At 39.4% G+C, this 23,088-nt stretch overlaps 2 protein-coding genes, 1 long non-coding RNA gene and 1 pseudogene across 6 annotated transcripts; 3 read left to right on the top strand and 1 right to left on the bottom strand.

The window, feature by feature from the left end:
• The first annotated feature begins 275 nt into the window (after positions 1 to 275).
• Positions 276 to 2,042, top strand: LOC131982036 (uncharacterized). Its single transcript, XR_009395345.1, has 3 exons — positions 276 to 434; positions 1,595 to 1,673; positions 1,846 to 2,042. It is a non-coding gene; the product is annotated as an uncharacterized LOC131982036 (long non-coding RNA).
• An 832-nt stretch (positions 2,043 to 2,874) lies between these two features.
• Positions 2,875 to 11,172, top strand: mif (macrophage migration inhibitory factor). Of its 3 annotated transcripts, XR_009395362.1 has the most exons (7): positions 2,875 to 3,069; positions 4,309 to 4,481; positions 4,874 to 6,294; positions 7,176 to 7,588; positions 7,809 to 7,936; positions 9,164 to 9,224; positions 9,520 to 11,172. XR_009395362.1 is itself a non-coding variant. In XM_059346732.1 (5 exons), exons 2-5 carry the CDS (start codon positions 7,273 to 7,275, stop codon positions 10,773 to 10,775), a joined length of 1,761 nt encoding a protein of 586 aa, XP_059202715.1. In that variant the 5' UTR covers positions 4,944 to 6,294; positions 7,176 to 7,272; the 3' UTR covers positions 10,776 to 11,172. The 3 variants fall into 3 exon arrangements, 2 of the variants coding, with proteins under 2 accessions (XP_059202716.1, XP_059202715.1); XM_059346732.1 differs by lacking the exons at positions 2,875 to 3,069; positions 4,309 to 4,481 and having other exon boundaries at positions 4,944 to 6,294; XM_059346733.1 differs by lacking the exons at positions 7,176 to 7,588; positions 7,809 to 7,936; positions 9,164 to 9,224; positions 9,520 to 11,172 and having other exon boundaries at positions 4,874 to 6,803.
• A 474-nt stretch (positions 11,173 to 11,646) lies between these two features.
• On the top strand, positions 11,647 to 15,902 carry LOC131982374 (putative zinc finger and SCAN domain-containing protein 5D). Of its 2 annotated transcripts, none has more exons than XM_059347002.1 (4): positions 11,647 to 12,619; positions 13,162 to 13,244; positions 13,422 to 13,539; positions 13,904 to 15,902. In XM_059347002.1, the coding sequence occupies exons 1-4, from the start codon at positions 12,199 to 12,201 to the stop codon at positions 14,890 to 14,892; spliced, it is 1,611 nt and encodes a 536-aa protein (XP_059202985.1). In that variant the 5' UTR covers positions 11,647 to 12,198; the 3' UTR covers positions 14,893 to 15,902. The 2 variants fall into 2 exon arrangements, with proteins under 2 accessions (XP_059202985.1, XP_059202984.1); XM_059347001.1 differs by having other exon boundaries at positions 13,162 to 13,280.
• A 3,742-nt stretch (positions 15,903 to 19,644) lies between these two features.
• LOC131982375 (large ribosomal subunit protein eL27-like) lies at positions 19,645 to 20,029 on the bottom strand (annotated as a pseudogene).
• Between the last annotated feature and the right edge of the window lie 3,059 nt (positions 20,030 to 23,088).

Below are 23,088 nucleotides of genomic sequence, written 5' to 3'. Positions count from 1 at the left end.
CCTACACGGAAGAACAGCCGCACCTTAAAAAAAAACAATCACATACGTGCACTACAATTCCATACATCAATTTGTGTTTAGATGTGGTCTCAAAAAGAAGTGATCATTGTTTTTAAGGAAATAATAAAACACAAAAATTTTAATCCCAACCTGGTTTGCGTTTTATTTGACGCGTAAGTGTCCTCCAGGATGGATGGAGGCGCTGTGGCCACTTTGGTGCAAGATTGCACACTATAAAAGGGAGGAAGACAAGTCTTAAGAAAAGAAAACTGTCTATGGTCTGGCAGCAGTCGTAGTTAATGTGAATGAGAGGAAGATAATGGCTTATCACTATGGCGTTTTTACAGTGACCGCCTATGACCGCCAACGATCTACCGACAGCAGAATCCATTGCCATTGAGAAGGTGGCCAAATGTGTCGCCAAACTTTCACCGGTAGGGCAGGGGGTACTTTTTCCCTACATAATCTAATTAATTATTTGTGATATGGATCAGCTTTATATTTTCAACTTCTCTGCTGAGTCCATTTTACCCAGGTTTTCTACCAAAAATCTGTTAAGATTAAGGCAACAAAACTAGTGATTAAGTTTAGGGGAAAAACAACTTCTGGCAAAAAAAAAAAAATCCCTGTTAACTTTGTGTATATTTGCATACTGCTTTTGACATTATATATAGGAACATACCAAAACATTTCTGGCGATAATAGTATGGTAGTATGAGTATTAAAACAGTTATGTCCCCATACATATGTCAAATGTGGTATTGCAGGAAGTCCTACTACACCCTGTCACATTTTGCAGAGTGCAACCCAGAATGATTTTCTTGCTATTCTTAACCACAATCCTCTGCATAGCATACTGTAGATGACGAAGTAGGTCTAAGATTATGGTGCAATGTTATGATGAAGTAGTGTGCAAACTGCATGCAGCAGTAATTTTGTAAGGGCAGCTGCAGTAAAATGAAAAGTAAAAGTAAAAAAAGGTATGTTTTTTAGAATGCAGCAGTAATGCTAATAATATAGTAGTAAGGGTATTGCAACACATCCGTAGCTTTGACTGTAGACGATTGATCAGCTGCATCAGTACAAAATAACATTGTTTACATCATTTACAAAATATTCTGTTGTCAAAATGCAGTTAGTATCAGTGGCCTATATGTCACTTCATGACATTGATAAGCCTAGGTTCAACTAACATTTACATAAATATTCAACATTAAAGGAGCTAGACTGCACACTTGATTGAAAATATGGGATTTAGCCAGGTCGGGTGTAGATACTACTGAGGGTATTGTTTTGGGGAATTTGGGGATTTTAGCAAGCAATTCTGTAACATGTGTTTTGGAGGCTAATGCTCTTTAAAATTGGATCTTTTTAGGCAAGAAATGTTTTTAAATAAATTTAAAAAGTGATTCAGCATTTCTCCATCAGAAGAATATTATACAGCATATGGATTATCGTGTACGGAAATTATACTGAAAGTTAAACTGTCAAATTAATGAACACAATATCTTAAAAATAATGAATTATAATTAATAATAAAAAAAAGAGGGGTTGAGAGGCGATAACCTCCAAATACTCTGCCATCTCCGCAAAGCCAGGGGTGCTAACAACAAGCAAGCATCTCAAGTCCTGCGTGAAAGGATCAAATGTGAGCTGACCTGGGCTCCTGACAGGTAGCACACACACACACACACACACACACACACACACACCAACCACTACATTTGCTGCACTTAAGGTAATAGGTAAATGTAACATGGTGACAGACACACAGTCTCAAATACCCCTGTACCTCATTGTTAATGTCCAATCTAATTAACTTGTTTTTCTTTTTGTCTATTTCAGGATTTTCATACTCTTCATTGACATGGATGCAGCCGATAAGGCCTGATGGGCCATGATCAAACATCGGCAGAAGGAGTTTAAACCCTGGATTGATTACCATTGAATTCAATGGGGAATAAACTGTATGATCTTAAAAGCACATATCTCGTAGCATTGCACTGATCTTTTTTTATTAAACAATTCCTACAGAACATAAATGACTCTCTGTTTTTCTGGACTGAATAGCATGACAAAGATGCACCATTTTATAAACACCCAGTAAAAAAGTGATAGACTTCTTATCCCCTGTGAACTATGAACTGGGTAGAAGCTGTCGATTATTTACTGTTCAGCACTGGTGGACTCAGTGGAGGGCGGGTTGCCCTCATGTTCAGAAAAAAAAACTGCTGCCATGGTAGATTTAAAGCATGATAAAGTGGTCTCTAGGCGTGCTTCCAGTGGAGAAAATGTGGTGAAGTGCTCCTTATTAAAATGTCAATAATTAGAATCAATGTGATGATTTAAATTTAAATTGGCCTGAAAGAAACATTTACATTTACATTCATGCGTTGAGATGGTTTTATGGCCTGACAGTTGTTTTTAACTTTTTCAAATTATAGCTGCTGCAGTATTTCTTTTTCCTCTGGAATGTAGGCCACCCCACTAAGGCCATCAACTTTAATTTATCACAGATCCTGCTTTTGATTTCTATCATTTAAATGGAAAGCTCACTTCATCGATTTTCGATTTAGACTTTAAATCGTGACACCATTATTTGGCACTGCTAAATGAAGCTTTAGAACACTGCGCATGCCAGATACCGTAATTACCCTAAAAAACAGCCACAAGCTGGAGGGAAAACCCAAAAGAGTTTAATTCATCACTTTGTGCTTAATGTGGTTTCAATAGTGGTGTTCATTATTGTTTTTAAGGAAATCATAACACAATAAATACTTAGCAGTCCTGCATTTGTCAACAAAACATGTACACCAGGACGGATGGAGGCGCTGTGGTCATTTTGTCACAGACTGCACACGCTACCAGAGAGGAAGAGAAGTCTTTTCTTTCGCGTCGGCAGGGCAGAGTTGCAGCATCACATCTTGCAGGACATAAAGATTAAACTAAAGGGGTGCAATCATGCCGATGTTCGTGGTGAGCACAAACGTGGCTAGAAGCGAAGTACCAGCGGCTCTGCTGTCCGAGGCCACTGAGGAGCTGGCCAAAGCGATGGGCAAACCTGCACAGGTAGGCCAGGGCGCGCTTCTTATTCCTGCTGAGTCTATGTGCTCAAACCACAGCCTTCATTATCTGCCTTCATTCTTCACTAAATAAACGGGCTTGATAGTCTTCACGTCTTTGCTGAGTGCATTAGATCCAAAACCAGTAACCGTATTTCTTTAACTGATGTGATGAGTAGATATTAAACGTCTCTTTACATTATGGGCAAGGCAGGTTTATTGGACTCATTGTGTAAACACAGTCTTCACTAGTAGGGTAGATGATTGACCAAATGCGTCAGTTCACTAAACCCACAGGTTAAAAGCAAATCCATCATGTCACATAAACTTGTGCTGAAAAAAAAAAATGATCGAGAATAACGTCCATAATATAAAATAAGTATATATTGGCCTAAAGTGGTCTTAATGTCACTGTTTAACATTGATAGGCCTGGGTAAGCATGCAAATATATATTTAACATTAAAGGAACTAGATTTATTTAAAATGTGGTCTCCAGGCGTAGCTACTATCGAGGGTATTGTGACTAGAAATTTGAGGATTTTAACTAGCAGTACTGTAACAGAGACGTCATTTATTGTTCCCAAGACGTATAGAATACTCAATATAAAGAATATATTCGAAACACTATAAATATACTAAACTACTGAAATGTAAACTATAACCATAGGATAACAATTAACAAGTGTGCACATTTTCCTTTTATTTTTTAATGCAATGAGGTTGACTGGGAGTAAAAAAACCTAATGCAAATTGACCACAGACAGGTGAGGTGTGTTGTAGCTGTTTTGGGGCAGTAAATATTTATGTCTGTTAGTAGAGTAACATTGTGGGGTTTGAAGGCGAATTCTAATAATTTTAGACTACATATCTTTTAATCTTGCTAACTTTTTTTTTTTTTTTACAAGAAATGTTAAGATAAATTCAAATATGTTAAAAGGGTTTCTGTATTTTTCCACCAGAATAATATTAAATTGCATTCAGACCAATGTATATATAACCTAATAAAATATATTAAAGTAATAAGAAACTTTCACAGGTATTTTTGATGACTTTTGGTGTCAAAATTGTTTTCGGATCAAGATTGCAGAGGGGATATTTATGGCTTCACTATTTCAAAAATCCTCATTATGACCTTGACTGTAATATTTAATATGTACCCACCTGACACCAGTCATGAATGATCTGCTCGTGTGGACTGACCTCATGTTTGTGCTTTGTGTTTCTGTCTGTCTCTACATGTACCAGTACATTGCTGTGCAAATCAACCCAGACCAAATGATGATGTTTGGCGGAAAGGGGGACCCCTGCGCTCTCTGCTCCCTCCACAGTATTGGCAAGATAAGCAGTGCTCAAAACAAACAATACTCTAAACTTCTGTGTGGACTTCTCAACAAACACCTGGGCATCTCTCCTGACAGGTAGCAAACACACACACAGCAACCCATACATTTTCTGCACATAAAACCTCAATTCCAAAAAAAGTTGGCAAACAAATAAAAACCAGAATGCATCAAATTCAGAATGATTCTGTGAATATAAAGTTAAAAGGTTTAGCATTTTGAACATTAAATATCATCTCTTTGTGCTGTATTCAGTGCTGTATTGAATATTGGACGGAAAGGATCATTGAACTCTGTTTATATGTAGATAGATATATATATATATATATATATATATATATATACATTTTTCAACATATGATAATAAGTAATATGATAAGTAAAGGTAACATAATGACAGAAACTCAGACTACCTTCATCACCGTTATTTTCCAGTGCCATTAACCTATTTCACTTTGTGTCTATTTCAGGATTTACATTAACTTTGTAGACATGGATGCAGTCAATGTGGCCTGGAACAACAGTACCTTTGGCTGAGATGGAGGTCACACACTGAAATAGAAGATCATTCCAGTATTTTCCTACATGTACGAGCATAGTTAAAAATGACAAATCAAAGAGGCACCTTGAAATTTATTGGTGAAAATACAGTATGATTGTCTTCAAAGCACTTAGCTGGACCCTTTAGCATTGCACTGATCCTTTTCCATTAAAATGCAATAAAGCAAACCTTGCAGAACATAACCAAATCTCTGTTTTCCTGGATTGTCTTCTATGAAAAGAGCCTGTTTTGCTTGGAATGGATATGTGTGGTACAGGTCATGACTCTCTTCCACCTCTCTGAGCTTCTGCATTATGTGAGCTATTGAAAATAAGCTATAGAAGAAATATTAAACGACAGAGAATTCTACTTTTTACCAAAATGAGAGTGAAAAAAAGCTGTCAGTTTTTCCTAACTGAATGCTTATCAACCATTGCTTCACCACAGTGAGCCATTTGTTTGTTGCAAACTATTGTTTACCTGGTGTTCATACACATAGTGGGAGATATTCATTTTAATTCTCAACTTTATTTGCATGAAAAATTTCTTTCTATCTGAGGGGAAGCCACACTTCTTTTTTTGCCAGTGAACTGCACAAATACAGTATAAAAAAAAACACCCCTCACTAATTTTGCCTATTTTAAGAGAGACTTTTTATCCTTATAATTTTGTTATTTATTTCAGTGGATATTCTTACATTGTAAAGGTTGTTTTAAACTGGTTTATGTTTTAAGTTTGAGTAGGTTATCAGCAGTTGCACACACCACTTGGAATTTCTGAACTCTGAAAATCGCAAACACTGAATTATTCTTGTTAGCTGAGAAAATATAATGTCTATTCTTTGGAAATGTCTTTTTAGTCTTCTTGACAGAGTTGATGGTGTATTTGGCAGTAATAATCCCTCTTCTAGAAGACTATCATAGTTTGCATCACTTCAATTACCTACATTTTTATATAATTTCTCACCAGGTCGGTTGCTAAGGTAACCACTCGGCACAGAAAACATGTAGCGCATGCGCAAAGGAAGATGTTTGTCTATTTCGCGAACATTTTTACACAACAAATATGCATACCATATAGGTATAGTGACAGTGACGTGACACTGACGTTACCTCTACGCCTCCCTCTCTCTTGGGGATGTTGAGTAAACATGGCGGATGGACACCTTGTAGTTTCTGCACGTTGACTTACCAACTAGAAAGAAATGTAGTTGGTTTGGCATTTAGTTAGATTTCGGATTAGCCGGTTAATAGTTCATGTTGCGACGTGTCTGCGGTCCAGAAGAAGTTAATCATCATTGGCAAAGTACAGGATTTCGCCTGGTAACGAACGCTCAGCATTTCACATAAGGTCAGTTGCACATCATGTGTAACTATAGCTGCTTAACATCAGTGTTTAACGTTAACCAGCTAGCTTTAAATCATAGGTTTGAATGCACTTTTTGTCATTGCAACGCCTCCTCCTGGTGTTCAATTTAACATCATGTGTGCGTAGCAGGAAGCGAGTATCTCTTGTGAATCTGTTTACTTTCATTAACAGCAATTGTAACGTGGTTATTGGAGATGCATGTTATTGGGATACATGGTTGGTTAACGTTATCTAACAGAGTGAGCCAGGGGTTTCGGATAATGTCAACCCTTTTTGTTAACGCACTTTAATGGCACCTCTTCCTTAATGCTATACGCTAGTGCTATTGGTTAACTATATCAAGAGTCGATATAGTGTGTATAGTGAACATCCCTCTCCCAAAAAAAAATAGGTTTGGAATTAGAGCTCTGTGTCAGTAAACATGCACATGCCAAATGTAACTAAGCACGTTTACTCATGTACTGTAATAAACGAATCTGAGGTACTTTTAATCTTTTCTTTTGCCACTTTTTTCTTCTACCCCACTACATTTCAGAGGAAAGTATATTTTCAAATGTAGTTTTCACTCCACTACATTTCAGGGGAAAATATTCTCCTTTTTACACCACTACATTTATCTGATGGCTACAGTAGTTAAGAGATTACATTACAAATTTAGCTTCTGCAACAGGTCATTTTTCTGCATTGAGCACTTTTGCTTAAGTTAATTTTCCTGTTATTCCATGATAGAGACCTACATCAATTTCAGTTCAGGGCTTTTACTTGCGTGTTAGTACTTTTATGTAAGCAAAGAATCTGAATACTTCCTACACCACTGCCCTATTCAAACAATATCTAACCTGATCTCTTATCTATGTCTTTAGGGGGGAAGTGATAGTAGGAAGGGAAAGGACCACTACAGCATCACACAAGACTTTCCTCTTGAAGACATCTGTAAGCTGCTGCCTACCATCTTTAAAGATGTCTGACTATCTGACGAGAGAGTTCAGGGCCCAGCTGACCACAAGCATGGACTCAGTTTTGAGGAGAGCTGTGTTTGAAATAATGATGATCTTTGACAACAGCCTACATGACCACCAAATGGAGCTGAAGCAGAAAGGAGAAGAGATTGCTCAACTGATAATAAAGTTACAGAGTGCAGAGATCAAGCTGAAAGAAATCGAGCGTGGAGTTGACGGAGGAGTGGAGATGAATAAAACTCAGATGACTGAAATTCAGACAGAGCCTGTGAATGCCGCTCAACAAACTTCAGATGTTCCTGAGATTGATTTTGAAGGTATATTGTTCAAATAAAGCGAATAACTTGAGAGAGCTACAAATCTCTATAGAGAGAAAGGCACCAAATATTACAGTAACCAGTTTCAGTCACAAGTTCATAAGAGGCCTTTCAACTGTGTGCATGTAAATTTCTACAACATTCAGTCAAATGAATCCCAAATTCCATGACCTGTTGTTGCTTGACCAATGTTTGTGTCTTTGTATTTGGGTTTCTGCAGTACCTGATGACTGGTGTGCTCCAATGGGCTGTGAGACCTCGACCAAGCAAGATGTTACCGTGTGTCCCACCATAAGACTGCGCAAGTTGTCCATTCCTCTGTGTCCCATTCCAGTCATCAAGCAAGAGGTGTGTAACTGAAGGGGAAATCTGAATGTGGGGGCATTACACTACTTTTGTTGTTTAAAGAGGCTGGCTAAAATAGTTTTCACATGATATGAGAGATGCAGCAGGCAACAATGCATTTCTGGTGTGCTCTCCGCCCGAGGAGGATCTCATAGAGGAGGAACCGCAACTGAGCCCGAGCCACAGGCCATAAGAAAAATAAAAAATAAAACTTTAGCAAGTTTATTGAAAAGAAAAGCATTTGCTGTCAGACTGTAACCGTTCTGCTTTGTTTGAAGTAAAGTAAAGTTTAAAGTAAAAATATTAAGCTCAATGTTAAAGATCAAAGTAAGTGCTCACAGATATTGAGCCTTCATGAAGAATATCTAGTAAAATGTGTAATCGGTATTGGATATTGTTTATAACAAGCACCGAACACTGTGCACTGTTAGGGAAGCTGGTTTGTTTACGATCAGCAGCGCACACTTTGTTTACAGTTAGCATTCCGGTTTGTTTACAATAAGTGGCGGATGCTGTGCACAGTTAGCAACGGCAGCCACAGTTGTTGTGCAGCTGCTGAAGAGTGATTCGATGACTGTTGGACCAAGTGGGAGACTTGTCATAGACGTCACACGCAACGTCAAATATTCCGCCTTGCCCGGATGGCCGAATCATAGTGGTCCCACTTCCAACAGTCCCACCAATTTTCCACCTTTGTGACTACCTCTGAAGGCGTAAAATTGGTGGGATCACTTGATCCCAGCATCCCGCTTCTGGCGCTTCCATAGTGCAGGCAAGACGTTACACAGCCATAAATGTTGCAGCATGAAACTGTACTAAGAAAGGGGCTAGTGTATTCAGTAACATTGTTGTTGTCACTGTTAAAGAAGTTCTATATCTTGTCATAGGCACTCTCCTCAGAGTATGCAAAGTATGCAACTTGACCCCTAACATTAGCAGAATGTGAAAACATAAATACCACGGCTGAGGGAAGGTCTGGCAGAAATGGCTTTGACACTGTAATGTGATACACAGTTGATTCTTAATGTCACTTCTCCTTGCGAGTCATTTTACCAAAGCAACTTCCAACTTAAAATTTAAAACTTAAACATTTGTGTGTGAAGTCACTGTTTATTCACCGGTGAGAAAATTTCCTCACCACAGCATCACTGCTCTGCATGTACCCATTTATTTTTTTGTATTTTGTATTGATAATTACTAGCGATATAACCAATAACATCTGTTTTATAGGTGGTTGACCGTGACATTGACTCCTACCAGGAAAAAAAGGTCCTCAGGAGATCCAAGAGAAGTGAGTTTCATTCTTTCATTCATTATTTTGTGCTGTAAACCAGTACAGTAAATTAGCAAGCATTAAACAATCATATTCAAAGTAAATATAAACGGCTCATTAAATAGACAGTATAATTGATTGCTGTGGATATCAAGGAATACTGTGAACTTCAATTTTTGCAATTGCATAGATAGTAAAAATGTAGAAGTGATGATAAAGGCTGCTTTGTTTGTTATATTCATTTTGTCTCTGCTCGTTCACTGGGTCACAGTTCTTGTTGTTAAACCTGGTTCTTAATGTTTTTCTTTTACAGGTTCCTCATTAAAACAGAGCCACAAACAAACACAGGACGGACCCTCACCAATGGATGACAAATTAACTTCACATACACCAATGAGAAACAACATGAAGAAATTGATCCAAGACATAAAACAGGAATATGCTGACCTAACAGGTGGCACAGGTTCTCAAAGAAGATTGAGAAGAAGAAAAGAGGAAAGTAAAATCTCAGCAACTGAGCCTAAAGAAAAGGAGACAGTGACAAATGACAGTGAAAAAAGATACGCCTGTAGGTTTTGTAAGAACGTATTTGATACAGAGTTTGGCAGAAGTGTGCATGTACAATCACACAAGAGGTGCAGTGGTCGCAAGATCTTCCCTGTTCCAAGTGCTCTTGGATATCATACAGCATATTGCAAAAAAATTAAGAAATTAAAGGCAAAAGAAGCCCGGTTCAGTAACCTTGCAAAACCTGACTCCTGTGAGGACGAAAAGCAGACTGCACCAAGCATAAAACAGGTGAGCGTTAACAAGAAAATCACACGTTCCTCTAGCAACAACCGTGAATCATCCATACAGACAGATGGGCCCATCAAAAAGTACTCCTGTGAACAATGTAACAAGGCGTTTAATCAACGATATAGGCTGGCAGAGCACTCACGGGTTCATACCGGTGAGAAGCCGTACCCTTGCAGCATGTGCCCAAAGAAATTCCGTGTTAGTCAGTCACGCAAAAAGCACATTATGAGAATACACAAATACCAAACGAACTCCAGTGAGATAAATGGAGACCTTGCATGGACCATGCCTTTAGAGGAGATTGATGATGATCAAAAGAATTTGACCTCTCACAAGACAGACAAAAGTCAAGCAGTGAAACATGATCAGAGAGATAGCAGTTCACACACAAGTCCAAGTTCAAGATGGAAATCAATGGGCACACGCTGCTCTAAAGGTTTTGCCTGCTTACTGTGTCAGACAGTCTCAAAAAACGTATACCTGTTGATTGAACACTTTCGCATCCACACTGGAGAGAAGCCCCTCAAATGTGACAAGTGTCCTGAAGTGTTTCGTACTCGTGGACAGCTAAGCGTGCACAGGAAGAGGTGTTGTAAAACTAAGAAAGCGACCAAGTGTGCAAAGTGTGGAAAGAACTTCTCTGCACAAGAAAAGTACAGCAAGCACATGTTCAAATGTCACAAAGAATGGCCTTTTCACTGCAAGGTCTGTGGAAAAGGCTTCTTCCTGAAATGGCGCCTCAGCAACCATATGGAGCGTCTCCATAAGTGAGCCAGTGAAAGTTAGCATCGTCTGTCTCTGAATGTTACATGATAAGTTTCTGTTGTTTTTTTCTATTTTGAGATGTAAGATGATAATCATATAAATCAGATCTGTATTCCACATCTCTGTTGCTTGACACATATTTGAAAATGTTAAAGTCAAAGTCAGACTTCTAACATTCAGAGTTATGTTATTTCATCTGAAGCTTGAGTCGTAAAAAGACAGAACAAAGGTGAACATATTTTATGGTTCCAAAGTTTATTTTATTTCGAAGAGGTTGTAGACATAATGCAGTAGTTGGTCTTTAAAGCCAACTGCTCTTTATTTTTGTTATAAAATGATTATTATAGTGTTGCTCGACTTTTTCATCATTTCAACATTTTATCATTAAAATCCACATTCTATACCTTGTCCGGCATATTTTTTGAGTAACATGAATAAGGGAGTTTTATTTATTTAAGGTGAGACACTTAAGGCAAAAACATAGTTGTTTTTATCCCAAGTGCTTACACTACAGACTGCGCTCATTCACCCATTCACGCACAATCTAGTAGTTACTAATATCAAAGTTTTACCCTTATCACCTGGAGTGTCTCTTTCATAAAAGTATTTTCAACATTTCCTCAGTTAAGTCCATATTTTACTATGGCTCTAGTGTTTTTTGAGTAATATGTATGAGGGAGATTATTTATTTTTTTAATTGAGTGTAATTAGCGTTTTACAGGAATAAGCAAGAAAATATATATATATATATTATTATTATTAGGAATATCTATCAATACAACCACAGACTTTATACAATATTACACATTTAATTATTTATTTATTTGTTTTTTTACCTGCAGTACCTTCACTTGTATTATCGCGAGATTTGCCACAACTCTCCCATCACAGGCACCAACCTGCTAGTTGGACGAGTCGCCGCATCTTTGAATGTGACTGGAGTGTTTTCATGAATTTAATGTCAGCCAGTGACGATATTGTCCACCGATTATCAGGAGCCACTGCCGACCTGCGTCTCTGGAAATGTTTTTTGTATGTACACAGTTAGCTTGAGGGCTAGCTAGAAGGAGCTAGCACTGGCAACGCTTCGTTGACTCTCTTGTTTACACGTTAGCTTGAGCTAATGCTAGCTAACATATCGTTACACTAGAAACCCGACTCTAAAAGGTGTTTTCTTATAGCTAACTATAGCTGACTGTGTTTATGTCTTTATACTGTGCAAACTGGCTTTCTGCATTACATCGCATTGGTTGTCACTGCATGTATCTAACAGTGGCGTTAGCTTACAGGATAAAGCCTTGACAACATAGCGTTACTCAGAAATGTAAAAGAAAACGCTGCATATATTTATTCACAAGGAGATTTACAAACAAATTGCTGCGGTAGATTTATATTAGACATGGCGTAGCTACTAGCATGGCAACATCTCATGGCAGTTCATAGATGTCAGAACAGAGGAGTGTACAGTGGTAGCCACATCGTCCCTCAGTTGTCTGTGGAGGCCAACCACAGGATAAAACAGCGCTGTCAGTCAGCCGCTGACATTAAAACATCATTACTGAAACAAAGGACGATGGAGACTGTGAGGAGCGCTTTCCACTCTCAGCTGGCCACCGTCATGGACTCACTGCTGGCAGCTGCCGTGTGCGAGATCGCCAAGATCTTTGAGAGCAGCCTGTGTGAGCAGCAGGCGGAGCTAGCGCAGAAAACTGAGGAGATCTCCATCCTCCGGGGCAAGCTGGAGAAAGTGGAGAGGAGGCAGAAGGCGAAGGGTGGAGGCAGCGAGGAAGGGGAGATGTCAGCAGGCGACAGAGAGGGGAGCCTGAGGCAGCAGACCCTGACAGGAGCAGGTAATGTAGCAATCACACCGTCAGTATACCCAAAACAAACACAATCACAGACTGCACTACAATGTGTGTGTGTGTCACTCACCATAAATATCCTGGACCAATCATCCACTTGTATATATTGTTTATTTCGTCACAGTTTATATACTATGTACATTTTTGTTTATTGCTTATTTGAGCAGTTTATCTTTTAAAAACCAGAGTCAAATTACTTGTATGTTGCAGACATATTGGGCAAACAAAGCCAATTCTGATTCAGATCCACTTTGCCTTATTCAAGTCAGGACTTACCTTCATGGACAACTCACATTGGTTAGTAAATAACATAATACAATTGATCATGCTCACAGTGTGGGAAAGTAGGACAATGAACAGGCATTAATTACATATATTTTGGTATCCAAGGCTGTATCTCTAACCATTCCATCTCTTTCTGTATACCTGCTTGTCTCTCGCATGGTTGCTTGGGGGTCAGCTCCCTTTTGTATTGAGATTTTTTGTGAGGTTTCACTGAGACACTGACCCCCTTGACTTGTCTTGCACAGGACTGAACGTGGGAAAGGATACCTCGTCTCATTCAGACGCAGTAGAAGGACTCAGTCAGAGCCTCAGCGGGCTGAAAGAAGAGGTAACAGGCCATGATGGAGCTTCAGTCAAACATGAGGTCAGACCCTGTCTTCATTCAAAAGTTGGTCGTGCAGTAAACTGAAGCGTTTATGATATGTGAACAGACAGCACACAGTGACATGTGCCTTGCTGTTGGCTTTTCTCCTTCTTACAGACCTGTTTTACTTATTCTCCACAGCGTGCAGGTTCAAGACCTCCACTGGGGTCTGTTGCAGTCCAAGTCCCAGAGGGAAGCCTGGCTGCTGGAGACCAGAGGCAGATAGATACCCTGTCCACTGCACAAGCCAAGACTAAATGTAGGAAGTCGCTGTTTTCTGCTCCCACTATTGATTATTTAGCCTTTTTGATGCAAGAACAAAATTACTTTGAAATTATTTTAAATGTAACTAGAGATGGGGGGGCGATGTTTCCAAAATCTTTTTTCACAGTATATAAAATGTTTATTACTGTTAAATATCGGAATGAAAATGGGTTCTGTGATCTAAGGCTGCTAGATTTGTGAAATTGCACGAGAATCCGGCCCTGATTTGCTACAAGGCTCGCCCAGAATAGTTTCCACAGTGGAAATGATATTGCCAAAACTCTACCTGTGGACACATTTTCACCATACATCAATTTATAATGCATCACTTGTCCTCTTCCTCTCTAATTTCTTTGCAGTGTCTCATTGGGATCAGGGCAGTGCAGACCACAGATCCCTCCAAGACCAAGTCTCCACCCCTTTTCTCTCCATCTCCCAGAGCGGCCGTTGCTCCCCCAGGCCTGACCCAAGCCTTGCTCAACCAGGGGAGTGGTTACCAGGGTTGGATGCCACTCGGGGAGGAGTGTCTGGTCTGGAGAACCTGCAGGCAGATGGCACCAACTGTTCTGATCCAGCTACCAGTAGCACTGGCACAGACACACCCTGCTTCCGACCGGGGTTTGGTTCTGATGAGACGAGCAACGAGGATGATGATAGCTCTTTCCCTTTCCTGGACCAGGAGCCTGAGAACCACAACTCCAATCAGAACTCGGTGCAGGGCCAGGACGTGGTGCAGAGGGGGGCCCGGCAGGTTCAGCCCCAAGCCCCCTCTGGTGAATCAACATGGAGACCTAGAGATGACAGGGGTGGGAGAGGCCCCATAAATCACACACGGCGGGTCACAACTTACAGTAACAGAGACCCTCTCCGACCACAGTCCAATTCACAGTCGCTCACGCTGCGACACACAAACACTCTCAGCCACCCTCCAGCTCCCGGCGGGGGGAACGGACGACCTTACACCTGCCCGTACTGCACCAAGTGTTTCACCTACCCTTCACACCAGCGCAGACACCTTTTACGCCACACAGGGGTCAGACTGCATCCCTGTCAGTTTTGTGACAAGAGCTTCCTCACGCCCTCTGAACTTACTGTGCACACTCGCACACATACGGGAGAGCGGCCTTTTGGCTGCGCACAGTGTGGTAAACGCTTTGCCCGCAGCGGCAACTTGAGAGCCCACCAACGGGACGTTCACATGGGGAAGAGGCCCTTTGCCTGCACAGAGTGTGGAAAGAGATTCGCCCACAGGGGGAACCTGAGGGTGCACAATCACAGAGTCCATCAAGGAGATCCCTACTACATGGATGATCAGCAGGAGCCTGACATAGGCCCGAATCCAATATGAAAAGAGTTTAAAAAAAAAAAAAAAAAGGCTGTGCACTTTAATTTTGTTTGCAAATTAAACCTTTGGAACTTGTTTCAGGATTGCCTATTATGTCCCACATGAACTTATTTCTGAACACTTTAAACGGTTTGAAAGTATTTAAGGTTTTTGTTTGATTTGTTTGTTTTCTAATTTGATGAGTGGCAACCTTAAGATTAACCATTGTCGCATTTTACTGTATGTAATTAATACATGGTCAAAGTGCATTTTATTTCAGTGTCTTAATCTTATTTTCAATGATGATTCAATGTCAGAGTTATGGGTCACACTAAAAGGGAGAGCTTTGTATTAACTGTATTGTAAATGACTGGATATAATCATCCATCTATAGGAAATATTATCTGCTGTTGTAAAGAAAAAAAAACTTGTCTCCAGGATAATATTAAGTTCCAATGCTGTTCTTCCCTATCAGTGAAAATCACAGATCTGAGCACCTTTTCATTACTTAAAGTAAAAAAACTAGAAAGTAATGTTTTCATAAAGCCAATAAAGAAAGTCTAGTTGGTATTAGATTTAGAAACTTGGCATGCAGAGGTAGGATAGCACGTCTCTTTCTTAAAAATTGTGCTTATATTCTGCCCATCTCCTCAAACTCTTAACAGTGTTGTAAAATTGAAACATGTTATTGCAACAAGTACATAACTGTGTTGTTAAAGAAGAACTGTACTTTTATTTTCCATCCTGTTTTGGCAAAGTGAAATTAAATAATATACTCATACAAAGTTTTTATTCTTCACTTGAAAAATGAATGCATTGTTCAATACAATCTAATATTGCTGCACCATTCTTTGCCGGACACCAGGGGGCAGTGTCCACATACAAAAGATTTACAGAAATTGCTTAGGACATGCTAAATAGATTTTTAATAAAATTGTTGCTGTCAGCATGTTTTACCATGTGCCCTATATTTGCAGATTGGTTTCCCTGATGTATGCACATGTGTCATCATGCCACCTCTTTCATGGTCTACTTATATGGCAAAATCAAAACGTGAGTATATGAGTCCTCTGGTTACTGTGTTACCCTGCACAAAACCCCATTTTGCTCACACAGTTTGGCTCATATGCGTGTGTTATATAGCCGAGATTTTTAATTGTTAATCAGCCAAGAACCCCTCACAAGACAGAGAAGGGGACCCCTTCATTTATGCCCCTTGATCTAATTTGATGTAGACTATTTTTTTTAAAACTTCTGTAATCGTATGAGAAAGAAATGAGAAAAGCATTAGAAAGATATTAGACATGTATTAAAGGCTTTTAAAATTTATTTTTCTTAAACATTTTATATCATAATTTAAATTCACACTGTAGCAATCATCCTTAATACCAAGACATTTTTACCTCAGTCCCTCTTTCTTAAAGGATAGGTTCATATTTTTCAAGATTGCCATAAAACCATTTTCCTACGTTTTACCAGTCATCGGCCCATGTGAATGTTCCTTCTCTCCACATCGCCTTTGACAACATTCCTTCCTAATGTGATTTAACTGTTGATGACGGATTTGACTAAATCCAGTGTCCTTGGGTTTATTTGAGGACTTCAGCAGCCTGATTAGTCAAATCAAGTTGGTATCAGTGGTTAAGTATGAAATTTAATCTCTGCAAGGAAATGCTACACAAAGAGGGAATTTTATACTAATAATGGAAAGTACCCACGATATTGGATTGACTGCTGGAGCCTCCTATAAGCTTCAGCTGTATTTTTACACAGAAACAACACTGTGTAGAGAAAAGCCGGCATAGAGATGCCTTGAGCATGTGGGATGTGTGGAGGTTGAGGAGACATTTGTCCCCGTCTCTCACTCACTCTCCCTTTCACACACACACACTCTCAACTGCTGAGTGAGGCTTGGCTGAGCTGTGGCCGTGTATTCCCCAGGCTGCTGAGTCCTTAGTTTGCTCATTGAAAGATTACATTCACTGACCCCCTCCAGTGACCTCCCCTCCCCCAAAGGTCACCTGTGTCTGTCTCTCTCTCTGGGTTTTTATGCACATAATTTTTATTATAAATATATAACAGTTTGAAAGAGCTCACAACCAACGGCCATCCTTACATTAGATCTGGGAATGGGTACAAGTCTTGCTTAAAGAGTTTTATTTATGGATGTATGGGTCAGATCAGGGCAAAATGTGTGTGTATGTGAGTGAACGACTGTAAATGTGAGAGGATTGAATCCCCACTGAGTAAAGCTGCAGGTTCTTACAGACAAATGAATGTACTGTGTAAGTACTGTATTTATGTGTAGATGACAGCATTAGGGCAGATAGATGGATTTGGGTCTCTTAGAATAGGTGTGTGTGTGTGTGTGTGTGTGTGTGTGTGTGTGTGTCTGTGTCTGTGTGTGTGTCTGTGTGTGTGTGTGTATGTGTGTAGTCATAGGCAGGGGTCAAATAGGCTTTGCCGTGTTTTGTGTTTGTATATTTGGTTATGTGTAATCTCCTTTCTGCTCTAAGCAGCTTTTCTCCAGGGGGGAGAGGCAACAAATGAACAGTTGACTAGGCTGGAAGGACTTCACTCTCCGGGAGCTTTGAATAAATGTGGTTAAAAGACACATTGTATATGTGGATATTTTAGACTAGCAGGAGAAAGGCTTCCATGTACCCACATTGCATTTCTGACCTATTTTAAGGACTCTAATGGTGTTTAGTTAAGATTAATTTATGCTGCCAAGGTCAATTTACGCCCACGTTCATCGGCAGCCAAATTGATGTCCACACGACTTTCACAACTCAGTCAAAGACAAATGAACCAAGTTTTCATAGTGTATACACCAGGAACCAGATGGAAATGTCACTAGTATGGGCCAGTAAGGTGAAACAGAGAAATAACCAATTTTAGATTCATTACAATATATTTTTTATATGGTGCCTTTTAAGATTTCCATATATTGAGTTATTGCCATCATTTTAAGTAACCTTACAAGAGATATAAGAGGAAAAAAAATGTTAAATTTGCTACTGCAGCAAACTTGCAAACAAAATAACAAAAAATATATTGTCATGAGTCTAAAATGTGTTTTTCTCCCATTTTCCACACATAAAGAGTGGTAGTATCATGTCAATACCTTTTTGATATGATCCCTGGTGTTGACCTCACATTGAAAAAGTGCGTTTATTTGTCTTTCTATGTTTTAGGAGTTTTCGGCACTCCTGTGGACGTCAATTCAGGATGGCTGCCAAACAAACCCTATGTACCCTTAATTGACCTTGGCAACATGAAAAATTCCACTAGGGTCTTCAAAAAAAAAATGACAGAAAAATGTTTTGCCTTCTGGCACTGAGTAAAAGGAGATGAAAAAATCTTACCCAGGTCTGATGGCTTCACAGTAATATGATTTGGTATAAATTTGACCTTTCTGTTGGTTTTAATAATCGGCATGTAATAATAACTATATCCCTGTCAGGTTATCATGTCCTCATCTGTGTTTTATCACTAGACCTCTGTGTTATCATTCTGTTTTCCAGCAGGGAGCAGGCTATCATGTGCTCTTTACCTTTTATGTCACCATGTTTCAGTTTATTTCTCTTGCCCCTAAGGCTGCTGCTTTAATTTGCTAGAAAAAACACACACTTTCAACCTCCTGCCACCTCCTTGCCCTCGGCCCAAAGACTCATTCCATCACCATCCCATAATCCTGCAGGAGTGAAATTACCCCCCTGACGCCCTCCCCCCCAAACATGACGTAAAAATAGAGGAAATGTTAACTCTGCTGTAGATGTGTATGTGAGAAATCTAGTTAGTCCTTGATAGTGTGTTGTTTAATGTGGTGTGCAATCACCTCTCTGTCTTCATCTTTTGTATTTTCCAGCAAGTGTTTTCATGCATGTTATTATTGTATTTACGTGTGTACACTTACCTGCGTCTGTGTGTGTGTGTGTGTGTGTGTGTGTGTGTGTGTGTGTGTGTGTGTGTGTGTCGGGGCTATAAGGGGTTTAGCTTTGCCCAAGGCTGCTCATAATCTACCCAGTCCCACCACTCCCCAGGGGCTGTGGTTTCATACTGGTTGCCATTACTGTAGTGAAACCCCCCTTTAGGGGATTACAGTGCTGTCTCTGCTCAAGGCACTGCGTTGATCCATCGTCTGCTGACTGTATTTAAGCACTCACTTAATGTGCTAATAGTGTTAGACTGGGGAGACGCTGCTCAGCTTTTAACTTTCATCTACTAAAGCTCTTTGTCTGGTAGAAATGCTGATTTTATGGCTGCCAGCTTAAATTCACTGGTGATCAGTCACAATCACAAAATATTAAGTGAGGTTCTGGATGAAGATATGACGTGACAATAAGGGCTTTTTGGTAAACTCGCTGATGGGATTGATTCACTATTCTTATTGTATGTAGTGTATTTGCACAGGCTCGTAGTCAATCCTACGAAAACTAATGCACAGGACTTGATAGCTTTCCTATTTTGTCTGCTGACAAAACAGCGTAATGTTAAAAGCCACAGGAGATGAAGTGGATGGTCCAAACTAACCCAGGACTTTATACCAGGAGTCTGGTTTTCGTGTTCTATTCTTGGAAGTTACGTGCAGAAGATGCGTCCTTTCAACCTAACCCTGCTGTATTTCCTTACCTTAGTCAAAAGGTCTCATACCTAAAACTAACTGCTGTACAACATTAACAACTTGTTTAGAAGAGCAACCATAACTTGTTAGTGAAGCAATTGTCACACGTTTGCAACATATTTTTAAAAAATTTTTTGGGAAACTGAGTGTTAGAATCTGAGTTTTTTCTTGCCTGTCTTGTACCTCTCCTTGAACTTGACCATGCCTGGCTCCCGCCTGGCTTTGCATTTGAGCATAGGATCTCTGAAGACCTCCTTGTTGACACCACTTTTGTCCAGAGGAATATACACAGAGTATCTGGTGGTTGTAGTTGAACACCTTGACGAAGGCTTTGATCTTGGACCTCTTTGCAGTCTTCTTCTTGCACATTGTTGCAACCTTAAAGTGATAGCAGTTGATGCCTGTGACCCGAGTGTGGTGATAGGGACGATATGTTGTGCCATCATCAATGTTCTTAATGATGACAGTGTTGTGCCCGTCATAGTGTCCAGCTGGGACTATCATCACCTTCCTAGGCTTCATTAATTTGCCCATTTTGATGCTGTTCTAAGGCCACAGTGTGTGTCATATTTGGTAGGATATCACACATATCGCTCTTAGAAAGTTTGCGTAAAAATCATACAAACCCTTTGATGAGGATATGCTGTTGTGAAATGTTTTCCCCTCATATTTGTTTTCTAAGACTGCTACTTTCAAGTTTCAATATTTAGTCAAGTGGAATACTAATTGAGAAAATCTGAGCCCTGCAAAGTAGAAGAAAGTCTCCCCTCATCTCTCAAAAATGCATTGAAAAATTACACAGCTAACAAACAAAAAAACCCCACAAAAACATAAATGTTGGTTTCCCAATGATAATCAAAGAGTAATATAAAAGTTGCAAGATAACAAAAAACCAAAAACATTGTTCCCACTAAAGGTACATTAAAGTGGTTAGAAATATTCAATTAAAGCTGTTATACCGAAATGGAAGCGAACACACCAACCTCTTAGCATGTGCAATAAAAGGGTACCTGTGTTTTATTAGATTAGGTAAGAGAAGCATTTGCAGACTCTTGAATCTTGAATCATTTAAAGTTAGGGTTAGGGTTAGGGTTGTATATATGTGTGTATATATTTATATATTCCCACTTTAACAAAGTATTTGATTTCATCTTTGAAGAATGAGAGGGCAGTGCAGGTGACTTTCACTGAGGTAAAATGGCCAATAAGCTGGTACTGGTACTACTATGTAACAGTGATGTTTTTAGTAATTTAGTAATAAAAAAAATTCAGTAATTTAATTATCACTCTACCTTCTATGCAGGTGTGTGTGTGTGTGTGTGTTTGAGGAGAAGTCATTGGGCCACAGTTACTGGTTTGGATCTCCTCCAGGCAGTGGGGTTGGCTGTTTTTCTTCACATTTTGGGGGTCACAGAGCATGATGGAGGGGTTGAGTGGGAGTACATTATCTTCCTCCTACAGAGTTCCTGGGTTTTACAAGTGTGTGTGTGTGTGTGTGTGTGTGTGTGTGTGTGTGCGTGTGTGCTCTTCATAGGCTGCTCTTGGGTTGCTAGGCAACCATGTGTCTGCCCATGGAGTGGGGGTGGGAAGGGAGAGAAGCACCAGGTCAACAGAGACAGACACTCACAGGCATTGGAGCGTCTGATTGGACACATCGGTACTCCTGATGAATGATGCTGATCATTATCATGTTGGGGTCTGAAAGTCCGCTCCCTCCCTTCACAGAAGTCCATCTGTATCAGATTCTACTTTTCATCCACTAATCAGAGAGAAATGGGGAATTTGGGCAGATAAGTTTCTTTTCTAATTTTGTTCTAATATTTTCCACCTGTTTTGAATAAATTACACTTTACTCCCTTATCACTTCTCTCATATATACAATCAGCTGTGGTGACAGGAGTGATATTAGCCAATAAAAATTGGATTTCCAAAGACTGGAAAACACGTTATTTCCAAGGATGGTGACAAGAATTGATTTCTGTCATACATCTGGAAAATTCACGTAGACTTTTGGTCTACTTATGGCTTGTTGATACCTGCCTGAGATGACCTGCTTTTGTTTATTGCTTTTAACAAAAGTAGTTATTCAATTCACTAGTTGATTTTTAGATTTTGGGGTAATTTGTTACCATAACACTTCTTTCAGACTAGTGGAATAAACATCCAAAACACAAGTTTATTTTAATCAACTTTTACTATTTGCATCTGTATAATTATCGTAAATTCACCAACATTTAGGATTAGATAATAAGTCTAATTTGCATATTTAAGGATATTTCAGAAAATTGACAAAAATAATAATTGTCTTAATGTAAGTAATGATCTGTTGGTTTCATTGTAATATGATGGTTACAGTAGGCTAGTTTTTTTTTTTTTACATTTTCATCTACAACATATATAGAATATTGTAATGCATAATCTATGAAAGGCCATTTTCTCAAAATTACTATTTTTTCCCCTCATGCTCTCATTCTTACACTTTTATTTGTTTATTTATTTCAGGTTTATATCACTCAGCCTGATTTAGCCTATATAACATTGTATTTCGAAAGACATGACGAAAGTGGTTGTTTTTGTGGCTTTTGGCGTATTTCCTGATTTATGGAGTGATAAAAGTGTAAAATCTTTGACTAAAATATGCCCACAAAATGAAACAACGTTTTAAGTAGCCTACCTTTTTTGGCATGTTTCTCAATGTAACTGGGAAATCAAGAATGCAGCAATCAGGACAGTACATTCAGTCCTCAACCAAGACTATTGTCTTAAAATATAAAACAAACTTGGATTAAATTGTTAGAGCAAGAGAAGATCCACTGTCCCCACCATCTCTAAGGACATGACACAGTACAGCTCAGATTCACCCCAGGGCAGCCGGTCCAAGTGACGCTGGTGATGGTGGGTGGTCACGCTCCACTGTCACCAAGGTAACGGGACCGGTCCCGAGGCCAAGCCTTCACAGCTGAATGGCACGGTCGCTATGGGAGACAGACTGGAGACTGCTGTCTCACAGACCCAGGGTCAGGCAGGGCAGGTTAACAAGGACAGAAGTGGATTTACTGTACCCGGAAAACTCTGCCACATGCAGCATGGTGTTGATTAAAGTGATGATGAGGATTTTACAGTGTGAGAGTGAGGACAGTTAGGGAGTCTGCAGATAATGTGTTTGTATGAGCTTGTCCTGCAAGTACCTGACTTAATGAAAGAGATACATATGGATACAGTATATAAAATAGAAAGATTTATTTATTCATAGCGAAGTTCAAGTATCCAGTCGGTTGTACAAAACATGCACAGAAACATTGCACAAACAAACAGTACAGCAAAGCACACAATAACTTATAAAAGATCATAAAATGTTGTAATTCAAATCTGAATTTGTGAGTTAAAATAAACACTGAAGTAACTACATCATGAGATGTAACATTAATTGCATGTGACACTTTATTCTCCCAACACGATTGGATTTTAAGATAATGAAATATGCATGGATTTAATTTTTATTTTATTTTGTAGTAGCAGTAGCAGCAACAACATTAGCAGCCAGCTGTCCTCAGTCAACAAATAAGGTGCAAGCTATATTTGCCTTCTCTTGG

Source organism: Centropristis striata, chromosome 12 (genome assembly GCF_030273125.1).
Source record: "Centropristis striata isolate RG_2023a ecotype Rhode Island chromosome 12, C.striata_1.0, whole genome shotgun sequence".
NCBI lineage: Eukaryota > Metazoa > Chordata > Actinopteri > Perciformes > Serranidae > Centropristis > Centropristis striata.
Note: the sequence above shows the minus strand (reverse complement) of the source record. Positions and strands in the feature narration are given on the sequence as shown.